The sequence below is a fragment of the Rhincodon typus genome, chromosome 6, assembly GCF_021869965.1.
Source record: "Rhincodon typus isolate 14 chromosome 6, sRhiTyp1.1, whole genome shotgun sequence".
NCBI classification, from domain to species: domain Eukaryota; kingdom Metazoa; phylum Chordata; class Chondrichthyes; order Orectolobiformes; family Rhincodontidae; genus Rhincodon; species Rhincodon typus.
This window is the reverse complement of record NC_063337.1, coordinates 66,914,807-66,939,745: the sequence shown is the minus strand read 5'-3', so window position 1 is coordinate 66,939,745 and position 24,939 is coordinate 66,914,807. Positions and strand designations below refer to the sequence as shown.

The 24,939-nt window shown below is 41.5% G+C and overlaps 1 protein-coding gene across 2 annotated transcripts in view; it reads right to left on the bottom strand.

The window, feature by feature from the left end:
* Window positions 1-23,129, bottom strand: part of bcl9 (BCL9 transcription coactivator) — a 136,983-nt gene extending 113,854 nt beyond the window's left edge. For both annotated transcript variants that reach the window (XM_048598360.1, XM_048598361.1), the window contains exons 1-3: window positions 23,029-23,129; window positions 21,442-21,515; window positions 14,500-14,786 (exon numbers count right to left, since the gene is read on the bottom strand). In XM_048598360.1, coding sequence (XP_048454317.1) covers window positions 14,500-14,774 — 275 coding nt within the window. In that variant the 5' untranslated portion in view covers window positions 14,775-14,786; window positions 21,442-21,515; window positions 23,029-23,129. The remainder of the gene's footprint in view (window positions 1-14,499; window positions 14,787-21,441; window positions 21,516-23,028) is intronic.
* Window positions 23,130-24,939: the final 1,810 nt, after the last annotated feature.

The following is a 24,939-nucleotide window of genomic DNA, read 5'->3' as shown; positions in this document are numbered from 1 at the left end:
CCAGCTCTACACCTTGATTAATTGATTGATTGATTTACTGTCATGTGTATCAAAGTATAGTGCAAAACCTTGTTTATGACCAGTACAAGCAGATCATAGTAAGTAAGGATGTACAGATCAGAAGTTGTAAAAAGACTTAGACAGAAGCACAGCCTCTCTACCATTACCATCAAGCCTGAGAATCAACCCCATTTCAATGAACAGTGCAGGAGAGCATGCCGGGAGAAGCAGCAGGTATATCTAAAAATAAGGTATCAACTTGGTGAAGCTACAAAACAAGACTACTTGCATGCCAAACAGCAAATGATAGACAGAACTGATCAATGGTGGACAATTAAGCACCTCATTGAAAGGGGACGCTCCATAAATATCCCCATCCTCAATGATGGATGAGCCCAGCACATCACTACAAAAGATAAGGCTGAAGCATTTGCTACAACCTTCAGCCGGAAGTGTCAAGTGGATAATCCATCTTGGCATGTTCCTGAGGTCCTCTGCATCACAGATACCAGTTTTCAGCCAATTCAATTCACTCCAAGAATCAGTTGGAGGCACTGGATATTAAAAAGCTATCAGCCCTGACAACATTCTGGCAAAAATACTGAAGACCTGTACTCCAGAATTAACTGCAGCCCTAGCCAAGTTGTTTTAGTACAGGGACAACACCGATTACTACCCAACAACGTTGGAAAATTGCCCGGGTACGATCTGTACACAAAAGGTAGGACAAATCTAAACTAGCCCCAACAGTTTACTCTCAAACGTCAGTAAATTGATGGAAGGTGTCATCAACAATGCTAACAAGCAGTATTCGCTCAGCAATAACCTAATCACTGATGCCCAGTTTGGGGGAAAATCTAACCACCACCCCTTGACATTCAATGGTGTTACCATCACTGAATCCCCTACTATCAACATCCTGGGGGTTATCATTGACCAGAAACGGAACTGGACTCACCAGGTAAACACTGTGTCTATAAGAGCATCTTAGAAGCTAGGAAAACTGCTATGAGTAACACCCTTCCCGATTCCCCAAAGGTTATCCACTTGTCAGGATTGTGGTGGAATACTCCCTATTTGCCTGGATATGTGTAGCTCCAACAACTTTCAATAGATTTGACACCATCTAGGACACAGTAACACCATTGATTGACACCATATCGGCAAACATTCATGCCGTTCACCACTGATGATCAGTAGCAGCAGTGTGTACAATCTACAAAATTCACTGCAGAAATTCACCAAAGATCCTTGGGTAGGCCCTTCCAAACCTACAATCACTTCCATCTGTAAGGGCAACAGCAGCAGGTACATGAGAATACAACCTCTTGCAAGTTCCCCTCCAAACCACTTACCATCCTGATTTGGAAATATATCGTCTTTCCCTTACTGTCACTAGGTCAAATTCCTGAAACTCCCTCCCTAAAGGCATTGTGATTCTACCAGCAGCACATGGATTGTACCAGTTCAAGAATGCAGTTCGCCATCGCTTTCTCAAGGACAACAAGAGCTGGACAATAAATGCTAGCCCAGCCATTGAAGCCCACGTCCCATGAAAGTATAAGAAAAGACTCTGAGGTAAGCGTGGCTAACAAATTCTTGCCTCTTCAGCACTCCTGATTTAGATTCCTACAGCACTGGGTCATATACCTTAGGCTGCCTAAGTTCTGACCTCTTTCTCTAATTCCTTCGTGAAATCTCCCCTCCTTTGTACCTCTTTTCTCCTTAAAACACACTGGTTAATACCAAACTCTTCAATCGAAATTTAGCTGTCATTTCAAATATCATTTTATGTGACTTAACAGCACATCACAGAGTCACACAGTGCAGAAACAAACCTTTCGGTCTAACTTGTCTGCGCCGACCAGGCATTAATTCTGACCTAGTCCCATTTGCCAGTTTTTGGCCCCTATTCCTCTAAATCCTTCCTATTCATATACCCATCAGATGCCTTTTAAATGTTGTAATTATACCCATCTCCACTACTTCCTCTGGCAGCTTGTTCCATACACGCACCACCCTCTGCATGAAAAAGTTGCCCCTCAGGTCCTTTATATATCTTTCCCCTCTCACCTTAAAACTACGCCTTCTAGTTTTGGACTTTCCCCACCCAAGGAAAAAGACCCTGGCTGTTCACCCTATCCATGTCCCTCATGATTTTATAAATCTCTATAAGATTACCCTTAGCCTTGATGCACCAGGGAAAAAAACCCAGTCTATTCAACATCTCTTGTGATCATGCTGTCACTTTAAAACGTTATTTTGTCCTGGGTTTTTTGAAGAGAGGTAGTAAATGCAGAGGTCACAAACTGGCTACTGAAAACAGCTTAAGTAAATAACTTAGGAGGCCTTTAGGTTTTTCAGGTGGGATAGAGAGGGATGTAAAAGGGGTAGGAGAGTTGCACTACTTGTTGAGGAGAATATCACAGCTGTACTGCAGGAGGACACCTTGGATGGCTCATACAGCAAGGCAATAAGGGTAGTGCTCAGGAACAGGAAGGGTGCAATCACAATGTTTGGTATTTACTATAGGCCTCCCAACAGCCAGCAGGAGACAGAAGAACAGATATGTAGGCAGATTTCAGTAAGATGTAAAAGTAACAGGGTTGTTGTCGTGAGTATACTGACTGGGACTCACTTAGTGGTTGGGCCGCAGATGGGGCAGAGTTTGTAAGGAGCATCCAGGAGAGCTTCTTGAAACAGTATGTAGATAGTTCAACTAGGAAAGGGGCTGTACTGGACCTAGTATTGGGGAATGAGCCTGGCCAGGTGGTCGACGTCTCAGAAGGGGAGCAGCTCGGGAACAGTGATCACAATTCAGTAAGTTTTAAGGTACTGATGGATAAAGATAAGTGTAGTTTTCAGGTGAAGGTGCTAAATTGGGGGAAGGCTAATTACAACAATATTAGGCAGGAACTAAGGAATGTGTATTGGAGACAGATGTTTGAGGGAAAATCAACATCTGGTATGTGGGAGGCTTTCAAGTGTAAGTTGATAGGAACTCGGGACTGGCATGTTCCTGTAAGGATGAAGGATAAGTATGGCAAGTTGAGGGAACTTTGGATAACGAGAGATATTATGAGCCTCGTCAAAAAGAAAAAGGAAGAATTTGTCAAGGTTAGGAGGCTGGTAACACATGAAGGGTGGAATACAAGGAAAGTTGAAAGAAATTTAAGCAAGGAGTCAGGAGGGCTAAAAGGGGTCATGAAAAGTCATTGGCCAACAGGATTATGGGCGAGGTATTAAATGAGTACTTTTTGTCAGTATTCATCATAGAGAAGGACTTGGTGGTTGATGAATCTGGGGAAGGGTGTGTAGATAGTTTGGGTCATGTTGAGATCAAAAGGGAGGATGCATTGGGGGTCTTGAACAACACTAAGATAGACCAGTCGCCAGGACCTGATGGGATATACCCCAGAATACTGGGAGAGGCAAGGAAGGAAATCGTTGGAGTCTTGAGAGAAATCTTTGTATCCTCACTGGCTGCAGGGGAGGTCCCAGAGGATTGGAGAATAGCCAATGTTGCTCCTTTGTTTAAGAAGGGTGGAAGGGATAATCCAGCTAATTACAGGCTGGTGAGCCTTGCGTCAGTGGTAGGGAATTATTGGAGAGGATTCTTCGAGACAAGATTTACTCTCATTTGGAAATTATTGGTCATATTTGCAAGAGGCAACATGGCTTTTGAAGGGAAGGTCATGTCTCACTAACTTGATTGAGGTATTTGAGGAAGTGACAAAGATGATTGATGAGGGTAGGGAAGTTGATGTTGTCTACATGGACCAGTAAGGCCTTTTACAAGGTCTCTCATGGCAGGCTGATACAGAAGGTAAAGTCGCATGGGGTTAGAGGTAAGCTTGCAAGATGGATAAAAAAACTGGCTCGGTTATAGAAGACAGAGAGTAGCAGTGGAAGGGTGCAATTCTGAATGGAGGGCTGTGACTGTTGGCATTCATCAGGGATCAGTATTGGGACCTTTGCTATTTATAATATATATATAAATGATTTGGAGGAAAATGTAACTGGTTTGATTAGTAAGTTCGCGGATGACACAAAGTTGGTGGAATTGCGGATAGCAATGAGGACCGTCAAAAGATACAGCAGGATATAGATCGGTTGGTGACTTGGGCAGAGAGATAGCAGATGAAGTTTAATCTGGAAAAATGTGAGGTAATGCATTTCGGAAAGTTTAATCCAGATGGAAAATATACAGTAAATGGCAGAACCCTTAAGAGTCCTGATAGGCAGGGGGATCTGGGTGTACACAGGTACACAGGTCAATGAAAGTGGCAACGCGGGTGGAGAAGGTAGTCAACAAGGCATATGGCATGCTTGCCTTCATCGGCCGGGGCATTGAGTTTAAAAATTGACAGGTAATGTTGCAGCTTTATAGAACCTTAGTTAGGCTGCATTTGGAATATTGTGTTCAATTCTGGTCGCCCCACTACCAGAATGATGTGGTGGCTTTGGAGAGGGTACAGTAAAGATTTACCAGGATGCTGCCTTGTATGCAGGGCATTAGCTATGAGAAGAGGTTGGAGAAACTTGGGTTGTTCTCACTGGAATGACAGAGGTTGAGGGGCAACCTGATTAGTTCTACAAGATTATAAAGGAAATTTCAGATGGACATGGACAGAGTGGATAGTCAGAAGCTTTTTGCCAGTGTGGAAGAGTCAGTTACTAGGGGGCATAGGTTTAAGGTGCAAGGGGCAAGGTTTAAAGGTCATGTATGAAGCAAGTTTTTTTACACGGAGGGTGGTGGGTGCCTGGAACTCGCTGCCAGGGGAGGTAGTGGAAGCAGATTTGATAGTGACTTTTAAAGGGCATCTTGCAGGCTTCAAGAGCTGAAGGGCCTGTTCCTGTGCTGTAATTTTCTTTGTTCTTTGTTGTTCTTTAATACAATGGACAGGGAGTGGCCAGTTCTCACAGACCAGGCTTTCCAGTTTTTATTTTAGCTCTAGCAGTCAGAAGCTGTTTGAGGTCCCAGAAGAGGTAGAAGCTTCAGCAAATGATTTCTAGCTGCTACTTTCTCTGGAATCTCTCTTGATGTTGTTTCCTCCTAGGTTGGAGAACTGCATGTGTCTGATTTTACCTTTTTGCTAGGGGGTGTGTTTATGGGATGTTACTATATTGGAACAGTTAATTAGTAATAGGTACTTAATCAGTTAATTTTTCCATTAGTTAAGTTATTCTAAATTCCTCTTTCTTTTGTTTGTATTTTCACCATAGCATTTCAGTAAATTGTGCTTTGCTTAACTTTGAGTAGTTTGACCAGTCGCATCAGACCTGGAATGTACACTTCACATCTACCTTCAAAACAAGAAAAGGTTAGGGTCTAGACTACCTTCTTAAAATATTTTGAGGGAGTCTGATCTGATCCATAACACTCCCTATAACTCAAACCCGCCCGTCCTGGCAACATTCTTGTAAATCTCTTCTGCACCTTCTTGAGTTTAACAACATCCTTCCGATAGAAGGGCAATCAGAATTGTATGCAGGATTCTAAAAGTGGCTTCACCAATGTCCTGTACAGCCGCAATATGATGTCCAAACTCGGACATTCATGTTCTGACCAATGAAGCTAAGCATTCCAAATGTCTTCTTCACCACCCTGTCTACCTACCACTCTACTTTCAAGAAACTATGCACCTGCATGTCTAGAGCTGGATGAACATAGCAGACCAAGCAGCATCAGTGAAGCAGGAAAGCTGACGTTTTGGGCCTAGACCCTTCTTCAGCAAACCTTGTTTGGCAACATTCCTCATGCCCTGCCATGAACTGTATAGGTGCTGGCCTGGTTTGCCTTACCAAAATGCATCACCTCATATTTATCTAAATTAAACTCCATCTTCCATTCAACATAAAAACAAAGTTAAAGGAAAAGCTCAGCAGGTCTGGCAGCATCTGTGAAGGAAAAAACACAGTTAACGTTTCGAGTCCGGTGACCTGAAACGTTAACTCTGTTTTTTCCTTCACAGATGTTGCCAGGCCTGCTGAGCTTTTCCAGTAACTTTGTTTATGTTCCTGATTTACAGCATCCTCAGTTCTTTTAGTTTCCATCTTCCATTCCTTGGTCCACTGGCGCATCTGATCAAGATCTGTTGTACTCTGAGATAATCTTCATAAATATTCACTACACCACTCATTTTGGCGCCATCTTCAAGCTTACAAACCATGCCTCCTATATTCACAAACAAATCATTTATGATAGAATAAAGAACAAAGAACAACATAGCACAGGAACAGGCCCTCCAAGCCTGCAAATACACATTTTGCCCTTCCATATTGAAACTGTCTTCACTCATAGGATCTGTGTGCCTCTATTCCCTTCCTATTCATGTTTTCATCCAGGTACTTCTTGAATGTTGCTACCGTGTCCGCTTCCACCATCTCTTCTGGCAGTGCGTTCCTGGCACTCACCTAGACTGTGTGAAAAACTTGCCTCGTACATTTCTTTTAAATTTCCCCCCCATGCACCTTGAACCTGTGTCGTCTGGTAATTCACTCCTCCACCCTGAGAAAAAGTTTCATATTTTTCACTCTATCCATGCCATTCACAATGATAAACTTCTATCTGGTCACCCCTCAACCTCCTGTGTTCTAGTTAAAACAAACCCAGTTTATCTAACCTTTCTTCATCGCTTAGGCACATCCTGGTAAACCTTTTTTGTACCCTCTCCAAAGTATCCACATCCTTCTGGTAGTGTGGTGACCAGAACTGTACGCAACATTCCAAGTGTCACCTAACTAAAGTTCTATAAAGCTGCAGCATAACTTGCATATCCTTATAGACAATGCCCCTTCCAGTGAAGGAAAGCATACTTATAGGCCTTTTTTACAACCTTATCTACCTGTGCTGCCACCTTCTGTGGATCTGCACCCCCAGATCCCTCTGCATATCAATACTCCTAAGGATTCTGCCATTCATTGTATAATTTCCACCTCCAAAATACATCATCTCACATTTGTCTGGATTAAACTCCATCTGACATTTTTCTGCCCATGCCTCCAACTGATTTCCTCTGATAATCCTCCTCACTATCCACAACTCCACCAATCTTTGTATTGTCCACAGACTTACTAATTAGACCAGCCACATTTTCCTCCAAATCATTTATGTAGACCACAAACAGCACAATTCCCGGCACTGATCCCTGTGCTACCACTGGGTACCACTAGTCACAACCCTCCATTCGGAAAAGCATCCTTCCACCGCTACCTAAATGACAAAAAGCAGTGGACCCAGCACTGATGCTATGAAATGCATTGTGTTATGACCCCAGCTGATGTTACTACTGGACAAGACAAATCCCAGAATGAAATCTGGATAGGTAGATCATATTTTGTTATGTCTTAATTTAACAAGACAGTAGTTCACTGAAACATAAACCGCAAGGCTGGAGATTTGGTTTTAACAATACAACAGAAGCGTATTACATACATAAATTTTAAAAAACCAAGCTATCTAAATATATTACAACTTGAAAGTTTTCAAAACACCTGGTAAATCAAAATCCCATCTATTCACCAATACTATTATTTTCTAGTTACTTAGGAATATTGCTGGTACATCCATAATCATTAAAGAATATTGATCCTGATCCTTGTTTTATGTAGAGGTCCTACACAATCTATTAAGACTCTGCTAACCTGATCAGCAAAAGCTGGTACAGTTTGGGTCCTTTTTCCACATGTCTGAAAACTGAAAAGACCTAAAAACCAAAGGTCTTTTTGGTAGTGGACTCAAATGGACCTGTAGACAGGTTGGTTTTGGGTCTTTTAGAAAAAAGACCTCACTTTTATGTTTGTTCAGGTTAAGCAAACTTCTCTTTCAAAGGGCCGGAATGGACTCCAAGAAACCTATAGGGAAGTGTATCTGAAAGCCATAAATATCTATCAAAAAGCAGGGAGCCTCCAGGTTTAAGGATAAGGGATACATGACCCGTATTTGAATTAAAAGTGGAGGTTTTATTGAAAATCTCCCCTCCCCCACCGCATCCCAAAACCAGTCCTGCTCGTCCCCAACTCCCTAACCTGTTCTTCCTCCCACCTATCCCCTCCTCCCACCTCAAGCCGCACCCCCATCTCCTACCGACTAACCTCATCCCGCCCCTTGACCTGTCCGTCCTCCCTGGACTGACCTATCCCTCCCTAACTCCCCACCTACACTCACCTTTACTGGCTCCATCCCCGCCTCTTTGACCTGTTTGTTTCCTCTCCACCTATCCTCTCCTCTATCCATCTTCTATCCGCCTCCCACTCTCTCCCTATTTATTTCAGAACCCCCTTCCCCTCCCCCTTTTCTGATGAAGGGTCTAGGCCCGAAACGTCAGCCTTTCTGCTCCTATGATGCTGCTTGGCCTGCTGTGTTCATCCAGCCCTGCACCTTGTTGTCTCTGTTTTATTGAATGTTGATGTTTTCCCACTCGTAATATGTATGGCACATTTGTCAAACTTGAACAAACCCCTTATACAATTCTGGCCAATAAAAACATTTTAACATTTTAACTTGTGTTTTCCTAAACCTCATGAGCCATTCATAAAATTTCATTACAATACATAGATGGAACTACTAGCGGATGGATCATGGCTCATTTTTCACCGATATTTGACTAGGAATCTTCATTTATTCATTAGCACTTTGCCTTTCAAGTAATAACACACAACATTGGCTCTGATTCAATTTCTCAGGAGGTACCTTGATAAGTTTTTCAATTCAGGACTATAATATTGCATTTCAGTTAAAGAAGATGAGCTGAACATATCAGGCAGCACAGTGGCTCAGCAGTTAGCACTGCTGCCTCACAGTGCCAGGAACCTGGGTTCAATTCTACCCTTGGGCGATTGTCTGTGTGGAGTTTGCACATTCTCCCTGTGTCTGCATCAGTTTCCTCCCACAGTCCAAAGATGTGCAGGGTAGGTGGGTTGGCCATGCTAAATTGCCCATAGTGTTCAAGGGATGCCTAGATTAGGGGTGTTAATGTGGGATGGGTCTGGGTGGGATGCTCTGAGGGTCAGTGTGGACTTGTTGGGCTGAAGGGCCTGTTTCTACACCATAGGGATTCTATGAAATACCTTTCCTTTTAATGTAAAATACTCAGAGCCTTCTGCAGTCTCATTCACCTTGTCAATATTCAAAAATACTTTTCATGACTGTCCTGAACCATCTTTCATTCTTAGTACAGTCTAAGGAAACATGCTGTATGTCTTAGCACTACACTTTTAATACCTGCTTATATTTGCGATGCATGCTTTCCTGACAATATCTCCTTTAGTTTCCAGGAATTGGCTTTGGTGAGTCCAGTCTTATTGCAATGAAGGGATGCATTTTTAAATCACTTTTTGATGCTAACCTTTCTCCTTTGTTACTTTGGCATCCTCTGTTTGCTTCCAAAAGCTAATAGCTCCCCCAACTGCAGATTTTCTCTTCTGTCAATTTTCTTGTGGATTCCCACAAAACCACCTCCCCATTTGTAACTCTGTGTGAGATATCATAAATGTCTGCCAGAATTACTGCTTCTCTGATATTTGATACTTAACACTCATCTAAATAATTTTGGGTTACAAGAATACTATTTCTGAAAACTTTCATGATCATAATTTCACCAATGTTCTCAAAATTTTTCTCTAATTTTGTGATCGAGACCACTGATCGCCCTGTGTTTCTTTATTTATAAATTCTACAAATGTCAGATTAGGTTTCATTCTTATAATCCTAAATTTGAATTGATATGCTTCAGGCACAAGCTCTTAATTAATGAATTTTGCCCTTTTAACAGTTCCATAATTTGCAGATTGTTTTTCTGACAAATCTGCATATATAGTCATTGTTTCACTTGTCAAAACACAGAGACACAAGGATCATACAGGCCCATGACACCACTATACACATACACATGGAATGTTCTGTGCATAAACAGGTTATGTGGCCTAATCACTGATGTTTATTATTCAACTGAGTCTCTCCATCTCCATCTGCCTCACTTCAGCCTTCCATTCCATTTTCTCATTCTTCTCTCCCACGAATATATCTAATTTTCTTTTAAGGTGTCTAATCTATTTGTATCCAGCAGTTCCTGCTGCCACAAATTCCACTTTGAGCAAAGAATTGCCTGCTCACTTTCCTTGCCTTTGGATATGACTTGTTTTAGATGCTCCCACCACAGCGATCCTGCCCAATTCATCATTTATAATTCCTCTGTATCAAGATGTCCCATTTCTGAAGAACAACACCCAGCCAGCTCCATCTTTCCGAATAGCTGCAGTCTTTCAGTCATAGAACCCCCTAGTAATCCTCCTTGTACTTTCACCACTGTTTAAGTATTCTTCCTAAAATAGAAAGGACTTACATAGGCAGGATGTTGCCCTTTGGAGCATACAAGACTGCTCTGGAGGTTAACTAGTGATCATAATCCTACAGTATATGGGATTCAGGGTGAGCTTGCCAATTGCATTCAAAATGGCTTGACACTAGGAGACAGAGGGTGGTGGTGGAGGATTGTTTTCGGACTGGATGCCTGTGGCCAGCGTTATTCCACAGGGATGTTTACTGGGTCCACTTTTGGTTGTCATTTATATAAAAGATTTGGATGAGAATATAGGAGGCATGGTTAGTAAGTTTGTGGATGACACCAAAATTGATGGTGTAGTGGAAAGTGAAGAAGGTTATCTAAGATTACAAAAAGATCCTGATCAATTGGGTCAATGGACTAATGAGTGGCAGATAGAGTTTAATTTGGATAAAGGTGAGATATTGCATTTTGGTAAAACAAACAAGGGCAGGACTTATACATTTAACGTAGGACCTTAGGTAGTGTTATAGAACAGAGACACTCAAGGATTCAGGCACATAATTCTTTGAAATTTGTGTCACAGGTAAACTGGGTGGTTAAGAAGGCATTTAGCACACTTGCTTTCATTGCTCAGATCTTTAAGTATAGGAGTTGGGATGCCATGTTGAGGTTGTACAAGATATTGGAGAAGCCTCTTCTGGAGTACTGTGTGCAGTTCTGATCACCCTGCTATAGGAAGGATGTTATTAAATTGGAGAGGGTTCAGAAAGATTAATCAAGATGCCATCCAGTCGAGGTTTGTGATATAAGAAGAGGCTGGATAGACTAGGACATTTTCCAATGGAGCATAATAAGTTGAGGAGTGACCTTATTGAGGTTTATAAAGAGTTTTAGATAAAGTGGATAGCAAGGTTCTTATTCCTAGGATGGGGCAGTTCAAAATTAGGTGTCATATTTATAAAGGTAAGAGGAAAATTTTTTTAAAAGGGCATGAGGGGCAACCTTTTTGCACACTTAAAAGGCATTCAGATGAGTACATGAATAGGCAAGTTTTAGAGAATTTGGGCCAAACACAGGTAAGTGGGACTAGTTTAGTATGGGAACATGGTCAGCATGAATTAGTTGGACCGAAGGTTCTGTTTCCATGCTTTAAGACTCTATGTGAAGTGACCAATTAGTGACCAAGAGGCAGACACACCATCCAATAAAGGATGGTGGCAGGCTCTTCAAACTGAGGATCAGGACTGAACACATCCAGTTCAAACAAGAGGAACAGAGAGAGATAGTGAGCCTCCATTCAAATGCCCCCTGACATCTTTGTAATCTTTTAAATTTGGAAGTATTTTTAGCTCTGTGTCATCAAATGGCATTTGCTTATTGCAGCTGTGGTCAGGTGAGGAGAAGGTTTAAAGTCTGCCTGGGCACTTGAACCCTGGTCTGTTGATGGTAAGCCTCCTGCCAGCATCTGGTCTCATCCCTGCTGCCTTCACAGACCTATAGCTGCCTCCTTGTGGCTTATGTGCCCTGCCATCTGTGTCTACCACTTGAGACCATGGGAAGTGGGCTTCCCATCTTTTCACTTCCTTCCATTGGGGCCTAATGGAATGGTGCACATTACCCAAGTTTTACATTACTGTAACATAACTACATTCTGCCTAGAATGCTATACCCCACAAAATAGATCCTAGTGCTTTGTGTTTTAATTGCTGGGCAGGCCTGCAAAGCTTTTAATGATTTCTTCATCTGTGTTGCTCAATTCCTTTGCTTCTGTATTGCATTTAGTTTCTTATCTTCTGAACTGTAAGTGGTTTCTGATTTTTCTACCACATTTATCTCATTTATACATCTTATCTCAATCATACGACTTAATATTAATTTTCAATTAATTGTCCTCTCTAAACATTTTCCAATGTCTTATTGAATGGTGGATTCTTCACCAGTATTAGCTATTCCAGCTGTCCTGTATTATTTGCAAATTCTTTATTTAACCTATGAGTGACTGTGGGGTCATCAGTGATCTTTTGGAACATCACTTTCTACCTTCCTCCAACAATAGTTGTCATTCTTTACTCCTTCTCTCTAATTTCTATATTGTAGTCAGTTTTCTAGCTATTTAGTGATTTATCCCAACTCCATACATCATAACTTAAATCATGAAGCATATGCAACTTTGTCAAAGACCTTTTGAATATCCAATTATATTTACTAGACTGATTCCTGGGATGGCAGGAATGACATATAAAGAGAGATTAGTAGTATCTAGGAACTATATTCGGTTATTTGACTATACTTGGTTAGAACTATATTTACTGGAGTTTAGAAGAATGAGGGAGAATTTGAAACCTATAAAATTCTAACACAACTACACAGTAAATGCTGGAAGAATGTTTCTGACGACCGGAGTGTCCAAGCTAGGGTCACAGTCTACAGCTATTGGGAAAGTCATTTAGGACTGAGATGAGGAGAAAGTGGTGAGCCTGTGGAATTCGCTGCCACAGAAAGCAGTTCTGGCCCAAACGCTGAATGTTTTCAAGAATGAATTAGATATATTTAAGGGTAAAGGGATCAAACAGTATGGGAAGACAGCTGGAAAAAAGTACTGAGCTGAATGATCAGCAATGACCTTATTGAATGAGGGAGCAGGCCTGAAAAGGTAAATGGCCTACTCCTGCTCCTATTTCCTATGTTTCTATCCACTACATTCCTTTTTTTCTCTTTTACTATCTCCAAGAATTCAATCAGGCTAATATAACATGACTTAGTCTTTTGGAATTGATGGTGATATTTTCTTTATTGTATTCAATATCTGTCTTTTCTCCATCAATGTGTTCTTAGATGACTTGCTCAATTGCCAGCCTTGGATAAATCTCAGTTTGTCCAGATAAACCCTGGGAAGATCAAAGCCATTGTCTCCCAATCCAGCTACAAGTTACATGCGCTGGCCTTTGATTTCATCTCCTCATCAAATGTTGTCTCAGATTGAATTTGACTGATTGCAAATATCACTCTCCTAAACCACTTAGTACTGAATAGAACACCGTCTTCTCTCCAACACTGCCAGGCCTGGCTGCACCAACTTTGAATTAACTCATTGTGTAAACCTCAGGTGTATCCATCATTGCTACCTCTATCCTAGCCCACAACAAACTCACCTCACAATTCTAACACTGTTCGCCAATCTATATTACCTCCCAGTCCTATAACTTTATCATACTCACCTTATTGTGTCTCACCCTTCCTGATCTGTATAACCTGCTTGGGACATGCAGAACTTTCTGATCTCACTGATAACCAGGTAACATTGTACCAGCACTACCTTGGCTCCCAGAATGAAGGACAGACATCCAACCAGAAGATACAGAGGGATCCTTTACCCAATGACAAAGCAGATACTGACGAATAGAATATACAAATAAAGAGCCCAAAATCTGTTACAGGGTCCCTGCTACAAGATTTAGTTCTCCTGAGCCTACAGTCCAGAAAACCAGCTGTACAGAAGGCTGGCTTTCTAAGAGAGCGGCTATTTCCAATTCGTCTGTATTACCATGCATTTTGCACCACAACTTCTGACCTCAAGATCTCTGATCCCCCTCCATGCATGAATTCTAAGGTTCAGTTCTTTTCCCCCAGCCATATGTTCCCCAAGACCATGACCACCTGGCTCAATCTATCACTTCAGCGGATTGCCTCCTTTGCCCATCATCCTGAGACTCTGAATACTCCCACACAAACCAAGCCAACTCCTACACCATCATTTTCACCACCCACCCTCCCAATATCCTCCAGTGTCACATATTCCCGTCGTGACACAGGTCAAAGGTCTAATATGTACAGCTCCTCAGACCACACCATTTCTACACAGACTTCTGAGCACACACAACTAAATTTGAGCTCTGCAATTTCTGATGGTTAAGTTTCTCAAATACTGACTGCCATTCCCTACCTTTGTCCATTTCTGGTGGTCGTGTTTCCCAGCCGTTTGGGTCTCACACTCTGCAGGCTCTTTCCACAAATATCTGTCACTCTTATTTTGTACTCACCTCCTAACCAAATAACTTTGCTCCTGTTTCACAAATCAGTCAGAATGGGGGTCAGTACAAAGAGAAGGAATTGCCTTATCTCTTTGTGTTACTTGCATTTTTAACCCCAATCTTATGATTAAGTTTTTTAATATGAAGGCACTCACAAAGACTTTTTCACTAAGCCTTACCTTTGCCCAGTTCCAATTGGTGAGTTCTTCATCTTTGTATTATTTGAATGCATTGGGGGAGTTGTAATCCCTGATGAAGAGGTTAAGTGCCTATGTGGGCTGAGGACCTTCGGTGATGTGAGAGCTTTCTGAGAATTTGTTAGTGTTTGCTCACAATCCTTTCCTTCGTCTTGTTCCTTTATTGACTGCTCTTTCTTGTTGAACTGGGCATGTCCCTCCTGCACTTCCAGCATTCTTTGTGCTTGTGCTTGCTCCTGCTGGACAAACTCTCGCATCTCTAGACCACACTGTAAAAGCCAAAAAGCACTTTAAGAAAGAATGGTAGGCTGAATTGGTTAGGAATTAGCACAATTAACACAGCACTGACACAATCTGGGAATCCAGGACCCCAAATTTTGATCTCTGGTCAGTTACACAGAGACGGGAGAAATCCCGGCTGTGGGAATCTAGCCTTTGTAAGCCCACTGTTCCTACTTTTGTTCTAGGAAGAATAGAAAATTCTGCAGACTCCCTAGGCTTTTCCTGAGACACGGGCCTGAGGATTCCAGCATCATTTTCAAACTTTAAAAGTAAAGATTAAAATCATAAAACAATCCTCCTGCTCTCTTGCCCTCAGTCTTCATGCTCCAGCTAGCCCAGCTATTAAATCCCATACCAACCTCATGGCTTTCAAAACATCTATACCAATTTATGCCCCTTGTACCCACAACCCATGACATTTTAAGCCTTTTGTGTCAACCTACACCTCTTATAGACCTTATGTTCTGCGTACTGTCTATCATGGGCCCTATATCCCCTTTTCCCCAGTTTTCCCCAGGGCCGTTTATAACCATGATGTCAACTTGTGCTAACATATGCCAGCTCTTAGAGGCTTAGAGATCTGTAGCACAGCAAAAGGCCTTTTGGCCCATTGCGCCAAGCCAGTCAAAAATGCCTACTTAACAAGGTTAGAGGGATAAACACATGGCTCAAAGACTGGCGTGGAAGAAACAGGTTCAAATTCATGGGACTTTGGCACCAGTACTTAGCTAATGGGAAAAAAACTGTGAATGGAGATAAGGGGTTCTTTTTAAGGTTGGCAACATATAACCAGTGGGGCTCCACAGGGATCAGTGCTGGGAATGCAGCTGTTTACAATATATATTAATGATTTGGAGGAGGAAAGTGAATGTACAGTAGCCAAATTTGCAGACGACACAAAAATAGGTGGAAAAGCAAATTATGACATGGATACAAACAGTTTAGAGAGAGATATCCATTGGTTAAGTGAGTGGGCAAGAAGTTGACAAATGGAGTATACTGTGGGAAAATGTGAAGTTGTTCATTTTGGAAGAGAGAACAAAAAGAACTGAATATCATTTAAATGGAGAAACAACTGCAGAAAGCTGCAAGAAAAAGGTACTTGGGGGTAGTTATACACAAATCACAGAAAGTTAGCACATAAGTGCAGGACTTAATCGGGAAGGTTCATGGAATGTTGGCTCTTATTTCAAGGGAGTTGGAGTATAGAGTAGAAAAGTTTTACTGCAAGTGTACAAGGTGCTGGTGAGATCATATCTGGAGTACTGACAGCAATTTTGTCCCCTTATTTAAGGAAAAAAATTATTTCCTTGGAGGCAGTTAGAGATGACCCCTGGTATCGAGGGATTGTCATATGAGCAAAGGTTAAACAGGTTTGGAATCTATACACAGGAGTTTAGAATGAGAAGTGATCTCACTGAAACATATGGGATTTTTACAGGGCTTGACAGGGTAAATGGTGAGAGGATATTTCCCCTCAAGGAAGAGTCTAAGACTAGAAAACATAGTCTCAGAATGAAGGGGCACCAATTTAAGACTGAGATGAGGAAAATTGCTTCTCTTAGAGGACTATGAGCCTTTGAAATTCTTTGCCACAGAAAGCTATAGGGACAGAGTTCTTGTGTATATTTAACGCTGAGATAGATGGATTTTTGACCTTTTGGGAAACCAAAAGTTGCCGGCAAAATGCAGGAAAGTGGGTAGGAGATTGTCTGATCAGACATGGTTCTACTGAATGGCAGAGCAGGCTTGAGGGGCAAAACAGTCTACTCCTGTTCCTACTTCTTACGGTCTAACTATCCTAAACATATTTTCCACCATTTGGCCCATAGCCTTATCCAAGTGCATATCTAAATACTACTCATAAGTGTTATGAGGTTTTCTGCCTCTGCCTCCCATACAGGCAAGTGCAGATTCCCACCACCCTGTGATGAAAAAGGATTTTCTCGCATCTCCTCTAAACCTTCTGCCCCTTACCTTGAATCTATGCCCTCTAGTCAGCTCGTCCCTCCATGAAAGTTTTATTCCTGTCTACCTCCCACTCACTGTCTTTGCTATTCCCTCTTTGTGCCATCTCACTTATTTTCCATCAAGGCATACCTCAAGAGGTATGTTGTCAGAAACTCAAGTTATCTGTACATTGATAATGTTACTATTGAAGAAAACACTCTCATGATATAAAAAAATGAATACACTGAAATGCATCCAACTAATCCCTCATAAAAAGAAGCATTTTAGTTTTGTGCTTGAAACCTCATGTAAACAAACATATCCTCTCTATAGGCATTTGAAATGGTCCATTAAAATACTCACTTGATAGGAATCCCAATGTGAAATTAGTCAAGCAGCATAAATGCTGTGATGAATTTTGTCAACAGCAACACTGACATACCTATACTGTATCCTTTATAAGTCTATACAATTTTTTCGAGTGTCTCAAGGTTGACAGCTATGGCTGTTTCTTGACTGTTTTACCAACGCCAATCATCACTCCAGTCATCAGCAAAGTCAGGAAAGGGATTATCAACACTGTAATCAAACAGCACCTGCTCAGCAATAACCTGCTTTCTGATGTTCAGTTTAGGTTCTGCCAAGGCTACTCAACTCCTAGATGCTGTGCTCAATAGGTGAGGTGGGAATGACTGACCCCAACATCAAGGCAGCACTTGGCCAAGTGTGGCATGAAGGAACCCAAGAAAAAATGGAACCAATTGTAATTGGGGGAAATCTCTGCTGGCTGCAGTCAGACCTAGCACAAAGGAAGATGGTTGTGGTGATTTGAATTCAATCACCTCAGCTCCAGGAGCTCCTCTGGTTAGATATTTCTAATCAACCTATTCAGAGGCATTACTATGCACCTCTAGAGTAGATGGGACTTGGTAAGTGACAGCAGGCCTCCTGGTTCAAAGTTAGGAACACTATCACTGCATTACAAGAGCCCCTAAAGCCTACTGCTATTCCCAGGCAGTCTCTCATCCGTGTGCTAAGCAGCTGTGAGCCTGCTTAGCTTCCAAGATCAGGCACTTTCAGACTGGTATGACCATAGGCACTGGCTGAATTTGTAAGATTATATTCCTGCCATTACATTAGCTTTTATTTCCAGATTTTTGCTGGATTCAAATTTTGCCATTTATCATAAGTAAAGATTTCGCTGAAATTTCCACCATGAATATCAGCAGATACTAAAGCAGTCTGTGTTCATCAACAGCATGACATGGACAATATCTAGGTTTGGTCTGATTAGTGGCAAATAACAATCATGTGGGGCAACAACTATCTCCAACAAGAGAGAAGTTAATCAGCGCCACTTTACATTCAATGACATTACCATCACTGAATGCCCAAATATCAACATACAGGTTGTCTCATTGGACCAGAAACTAAACCGGACAAGACATAAGAATACGTGGCTACAAGAACAGGTCAGAGACTAAGGATTCCATGGTGAAGAACTAACAACCTATTTCCCCAAAGCCTGTCCACCATCTATAAGTCACAAGGTGTGATAGAATACTTTCCACTTGATTGGATGAGTGCAGCTCTAACAACACCTCGAGCAGCTTGACACCATCCGGGACAAAGCAGCCCGCTTGATAGGCACCACAGCCATAAATATTCACTCCTTCAGCACCAACGCTCAATAGCAGCTGTGTGTACCTTTTATGAGAAGCAATACAGAAATTGAAAAGCCTGTTTAGACAACATCTACATAGAAGAAAGAAGGCAGCAAGTATATGGGAACACCATCATCTCCAAGTTCCCCTCCAAGCCACTCACCATCCTGACTTGGAAATATATTGTCACTGGGTCAAAATCCTGTCACTCCAGGTATATAAATAAATGCTTAGTAGTACAGAATATAAACACTGTTAAAGGAAGACTGTAAGTTGAAGATTTTTGTCTTGAACTCATCAGAATAAGGAGTAAGAAACAGACTTGAAAACTACCTTATACAGAATGAGAAGAGGGTACTGATTGGTTGGGCCAACATTGGTTGAAGGTAAAGCAACAATAGTTATCTGTCAATTTTAATGCTCAGGCAGACAGATAGATTTATTGGTTTGGGCATTGCCTTGGGAATGCAACAGAGTTTGGCTGTCTCTATGACTCCTTTTTGTTGAAAAAGATGCAGTGTATGTACATATACCTTTTAGGATCATCAGCCAGGCTTACAGTGTAATGCTTTTGCACGTGCAGAAGCTACATACATAAATATTCAGGGCCTGGTTGTATGTGGGCAGAAGAAATTGACAGATAAGCAAGAACCTGACCTTAGATCCAGAGCCTCGGTTCAAAAACCTGTTACATTCATGAACTTGGCAGAAATTCAGGTCAAGCAACAGAATGGGGAAACTTTCCATGACTAGCTTCAAATACTCTCAGGCAGATATTCAAGAAGGGAACAAGAGATAAACCAGGAAACTACCGACCATTCAGTCTAACCTCAGAGATGGGAAAACTGTTGGAAACAATTCTGAGGGACAGAATTAATCTGCACTTAAACAGGCAGGAATTAATCAAGAACAGTCAGTGTGATTTTGTTGAGGGCAAATTATGTCTGATCAAATTGACTGAATTTTTTAAAGAGATAAGCAGGTGTATAGATGAGGGCAATGCATTCAACATAGTCTATTTGGACTTCAGCAAGGCTTTGGATAAGGTCCTGCATTGATCCAGATAGCAAAGGTAAGAGTCCATGAGATCTAAGGAAATTTGAATTGTCTGAGTGGCAGAAAGCAGAGAGTTATGGTTGAGGAATATTTTAGTGACTGCAAGTGTATGCCCTGTGGGGTTATGCAGGGATTAATGTTGGTGTCCTTGCTGTTTGTGGTTTATGTAAACAATTTAGACTTGAACGTAGAAGGGTTTATCAGTAAGTTGTGGGTGAAATGATAATTTGTGGGGTGATAGATAGTGAGAAGGATATAATTAGGTTACAATAGGATATACTTAGGTTACAAGAGGGCTTGTCAGATGGGTTGTTCAGTGGCAAATGGAGTTCAATCTGGATATGTGTGAGGTGATGCACATGGGCAGTACAAACAAGGCTAGGGAATACATGATACATGTTAGGATCCTGGAAAGCGCTGAAGATCAGAGGGTATATATGTCCACCAGTCCCTTGAGGTGGCAGGACAGGGAAATAAAATGCTTAAGGCAGCATTTGGGATACTTGCCTTTATTAGTCAAGTCATTGAGTTAAGAGGAGAGTAGAAATGCTGGAACTATACAAAACTTTGGTAAGGACACAGTATTGTTTGGAGTTCTGGAACCCACATAGTGGAGAGATATGATAAGGTGTACAGGAGATTTATCAGGATGTTGCCTGGGCTAAAAAGTTTTAGTTATGAAGAGACATTGTATAGTCTGGGATGTTTTCCTTGGAGTAGAGGACACTGAAGGCAAACATAATTGAGATGTACAGTATTGTGAGGGTAATAGACAGGGTAGACAGAAAGAAACCTTTCTCCTTGATGGAGGATTAATGATCGGGAACATACAGTCATAGTCATACACTACAGAAACAGATCCTTCAGTCCAATTAGTTCACGCCAACCACGTTCCCAAGCTAAACTAGTCCCGCTTGCCTGCATTTAGCCCATATCCCACTAAATCTTTCCTATTCATGTACCTATCCAAATGTCTTTAAATGTTGTAACTGAACCTGCATCTACCATTTCCTCTGGCAATGCATTCCAAATACGAACCACCCTTTGTGTGAAAAAGTTGCCCCTCAGGTCCCTTTTAAATCTTTCTCCTCTCACCTTAAAAATATGCCCCCTAGTTTTGAACTCCACCACCTTTGGAAAATACCTTTGCTATTCACCATGTCTATGCCCCTCATGATTTTATAAATCTCTATAAGGTCACCCCTCAACTTCCTGGATTTCAGGTAAGCAGCAGCGGGTTCGGGGGTGTGACAAAAACATCTTTCATCCAGAGGGTGGTGGGAATCTAGAAAACACATCCTGTAAGGGTGGAAGAGGCAGAAACCTTCATAACATTTAAGGAATATTTAGATGTACGCTTGCAGCGCCAAGGCATGCAAGACTAATGGTCAAGTGTTGGAAACTGGGATTAGAATAGATAGGTACTCGTTTTTGACAGGCGCAAACTCGATGCGCCAATGAGTCATTTTTTGCACAGTAGACCTCCGTGACTCTATAAAAAGCATCTGTCAGTGACAAATCTCACCCAGGCAAACAGATGGGTTTGTTCAAAGACCATTTAGCAGGAAAAATCAAGTCCAGTACTTTCAGCAATGTCTGACCACTCATATGCCATTCTCTCTGTTTTATTCCTCACTGTTTGAATTAAGGCATGTATAAACAATTAGCAAGTTTCAATTAAAGCCCAATTACTTGGATAACAGATTTGTAGAAACTATGCAAGATTGAGCGTTGCACATCCAATTTCCTAAACTTTACAAATTGTTGCGAGAACTTACATTTACATTAATAGATTTCAGGAAACAAGGGCTTTTATAAATCAGGCCTCTTCATTTTAATTGCTACTGTACTTCATTTGTATTTTATTTACAGATGCAGTAGAAATCAACTGTTGCTTCGGGAATCCCAAATCTGAACCATCAAATCTTAATGATGATTGATAATGTCAAAAAGATTATCCCTGTACACCTACCTTCTCTTGAATATCATGATACACCCATCATTCTTATAGCTGCCCGCAGTCTCTACAAAACTGGAACTAGATCCCTGAAAATAAAATGGCAGATAGATTAGATATATTCCTGAATTCCTGGAGTTGGGCGACACTGAGCTCCTTACTGTTCCTGGGTTCCTGGAGCTGAGATACACTGAGCTCTTCATTGTTCCAGGAACAGTGGGACACTAAGCCCATCAGTTACCTCATTTAAATGATAACTTTAAGCACCACAAGACTACAAGTCAATTCTGGAAAATGAGACTAGAGTAGATAGCTTGATTTCTAAATGCAGACACGATATGGTGAAGGGTCTCTTTCTGTGCTGTAAAACCTTATGATTTTATGGCTACCAGCTTCCTGGAGTTTGGGTGTGCTGGTCCTCCTCTTTTGCAATTGAGTGTACTCGTCTCATCTCCTTCCACAATGGTTTCAGTATCAAGTCCATCTTCCTCCATCTCACTTGAACTTTGCCTCTTGCTCTGAAGGCACTGCCCTTGTCGTCTATCGTCCAAAGAGCCATAGTCCTTCTCATCCATGTCACAGGAGGGTAGACGGTGTGTTCTCCTTCTCTCACCTCACTTTCACCACTGCGCATTTCCAACTAAGTATCTCAAATGCCTGGTTTCTTCCTCAATGATCCTGTTCCCTTTTCGTTGGTCACAAGCCAGGGACTTCCATCAGTTAGTGGGTATATTTGACCTCTTCAGGTCGCTTTGAAGGCATCTTCAAAGTGTTTCTCCCATTCTGCTGGGAATCCTCTGCTGTGGCTGAGTTGGAGGTGGAGCACTTACTGTTGGAGACTCATGTCAGGAAAACATATATATCCCACTCAGCAGAGCCAGTGCTGAGCAATTAGCACCTCAATGCTGGGCATGTTGGCTTGGGAGAGGATGTTGTTGTTCGATTGCTACCTTGCCACAGGATTTGGAGATTCTTATGAAGACACTGCTGGTGGTAGTTCTCCATTGTTTTGAGGTGTCTGCTGTAGGGTATCCAAGTATGTAGGGCCACGTGGATCACTACTGCTCAGTAAAACAGGGTTTGAGACCCTAGTCCTCAAATATTATTTTCTTCAGTCAGCTGAAGGCTGAGCTAGCACATACATGTCTACACATGTTTACACAGACCATGTATTCACACATGCACTCACTAATCCTCTTATGTTAGAGATACTTGTCACAGGTACACACCAGACATACTGCAGCCAATGGAGAAAGTCCATCCACAGTAACAGATATCAAGAGTGGTTTAGGAACTTCACCCTGCATAACTTTCTATTAATTGAATGGTATTGCATTTCACCTGGCCTCTGATTAGTGCAGTGTTTCTAGTATGAAAAACAACCAAAGAACTCCAAGCATGCGATTTGTATTGTGTTTTGAAAATCAAAAAACCTGTGAATAAATTTACAGGCACAAAATAAAAACAAACATATTCAGCTTCTTTAATATTCCCCATGAATATAGTTTTTAAAACTACATGGGTCTTTTTGTATTTCTTGCCCCCCCAAGTCCTGTCTTCAACTTCTACATATGCCTCTCACATACTTGTGTTTATTCATACCTTGGTTTACCTCAGGTTTATTGCCTGTGCCCATTTGTGAAGGTTTCTCATTCCCTTTTCTTTCTTGGAGTGCAATGGATGGGAAGGACTCAACTGCAGGCCGACGAGTGAATCTGAATGAGGAAGGGAAGGTAGTCACTACAAGAATGTTATCAGATAAAAGCTACACACTAAAATTAGAATTCCACGCATTTCAATTTTATACAGTAAGTACTTGATTAAAGAGATCCAGCACTTTAAATATTAAATATTTCATCATGATTATTTGCAATACTTAAATGAGATTCATTCATTAAGTACACAGTTGCCTGTGTAATGCAAAATTGGAATTTGTTAGGAACACAATGGTCTTAATAACTGGTGAGGAAAGTTGAAAATAAGTTTCTGAAGTTCCATGAGTCAGATCGTATTTCATAAAATTTCATTTCATAGATTCCCTACAGAGTGAAAACAGGCCCTTCGGCCCAACAAGTCCACACTGACTCTCAGAGCATCTCACCCAGACCCATCCCCTTATAACCCACCGACTCTACACATCCCTGAATACTATGGGCAATTTAGCATGGCCAATCCACTTAGCCTGCACATCTTTGGACTGTGAGAGGAAACCCATGCAGACATAGGGAGAATGTGCAAACTCCACGCAGACAGTCGCCTGAGGGTGGAAGCGAAACCGGATCCCTGGTGCTGTGAGGCAGTAGTGCTAACTGCTGAGCCACCGTGCTGCCCTAAGAAATCGGGGCTCGTCCGTGTTTTGAACCAGGGCCCTCTCTCATGTCAGCAGCAAGAATCATACACCTAGACCGACGATCCGTCCATTACAAAGCGAGCGCTCTACCATTTGAGCTAATTCTGTAATTGAGCTGTATTGTTCTTGTGTTTAAAGCAAAGGCTGTCCCTGACACAAGGGCACAAAATTAAATATATCCTGATGTGTTTAAGATGGATCAATAAATTACTGATCTGTTTGGCAGGAAGTCTTTGAACACATTTGGGACTGTGGAGATTGGAGACCAATATGCTACTAATAATTCAAATTATATTAATCAAGTAACCTATGGCCTCCTGAGCAAATTCAGTGCAGCCATATGCAAGGTCAGATATCACATAACACCAGGTTATAGTCCAAAAGGTTTTATTGAAAACACAAGCTTTTGGAGCCTTACTCTTTCTTCAGGTGTTAGTGATAGAGGAAGTATCAGATACAGAATTTATAAGGAAAAGCTCAAAGAGTCACACCACTGATGAGGATGTACTAAACAAACCTAAGATGCTGTTAAATCTTTAATCAGTTCGAAGGTTTTAATTGATTAATATGCAGACGTAAATCCCTGAATTCCTTTCAAGTCACGGTCCTGAAAGAACTAAAGGTTTTATCGGTGAAAAGAAAAGGTTACATTTTAGGTCAGACAATGTATGTTAGGTGTGAGGGCTTGTTTGGAATCTGGTTGTGTTTTGGTTTGGAGTCACACAGGTTTTATTTCTAAAGGAGGAATTTAGAAAACACCACATTGACTGATTGTCTAGAACTTGTGTGATTTTTGAATGAAATAGAATGCATCTGCAAATACAAATTCACCCCATAGATTCACACACACACACCCAAAAAAAAACACCCATACACAAACACACCCATCCATACACACAGACACATACACACCCATACACACACACACAAACACATACACCCATACACCAATACGCACACACACGCACCCATATACCCAGACACACATATACACCCATACATCCGTGCACACACCCATATACCGATACACCCATACACACACACCTATATACACAAATATACACAAACACCCACACACAAAAACACACACACTCCAACACACACCCATACAAACGCACACATGCACCCATACACACACCCACCCATCCACACACACACCCACA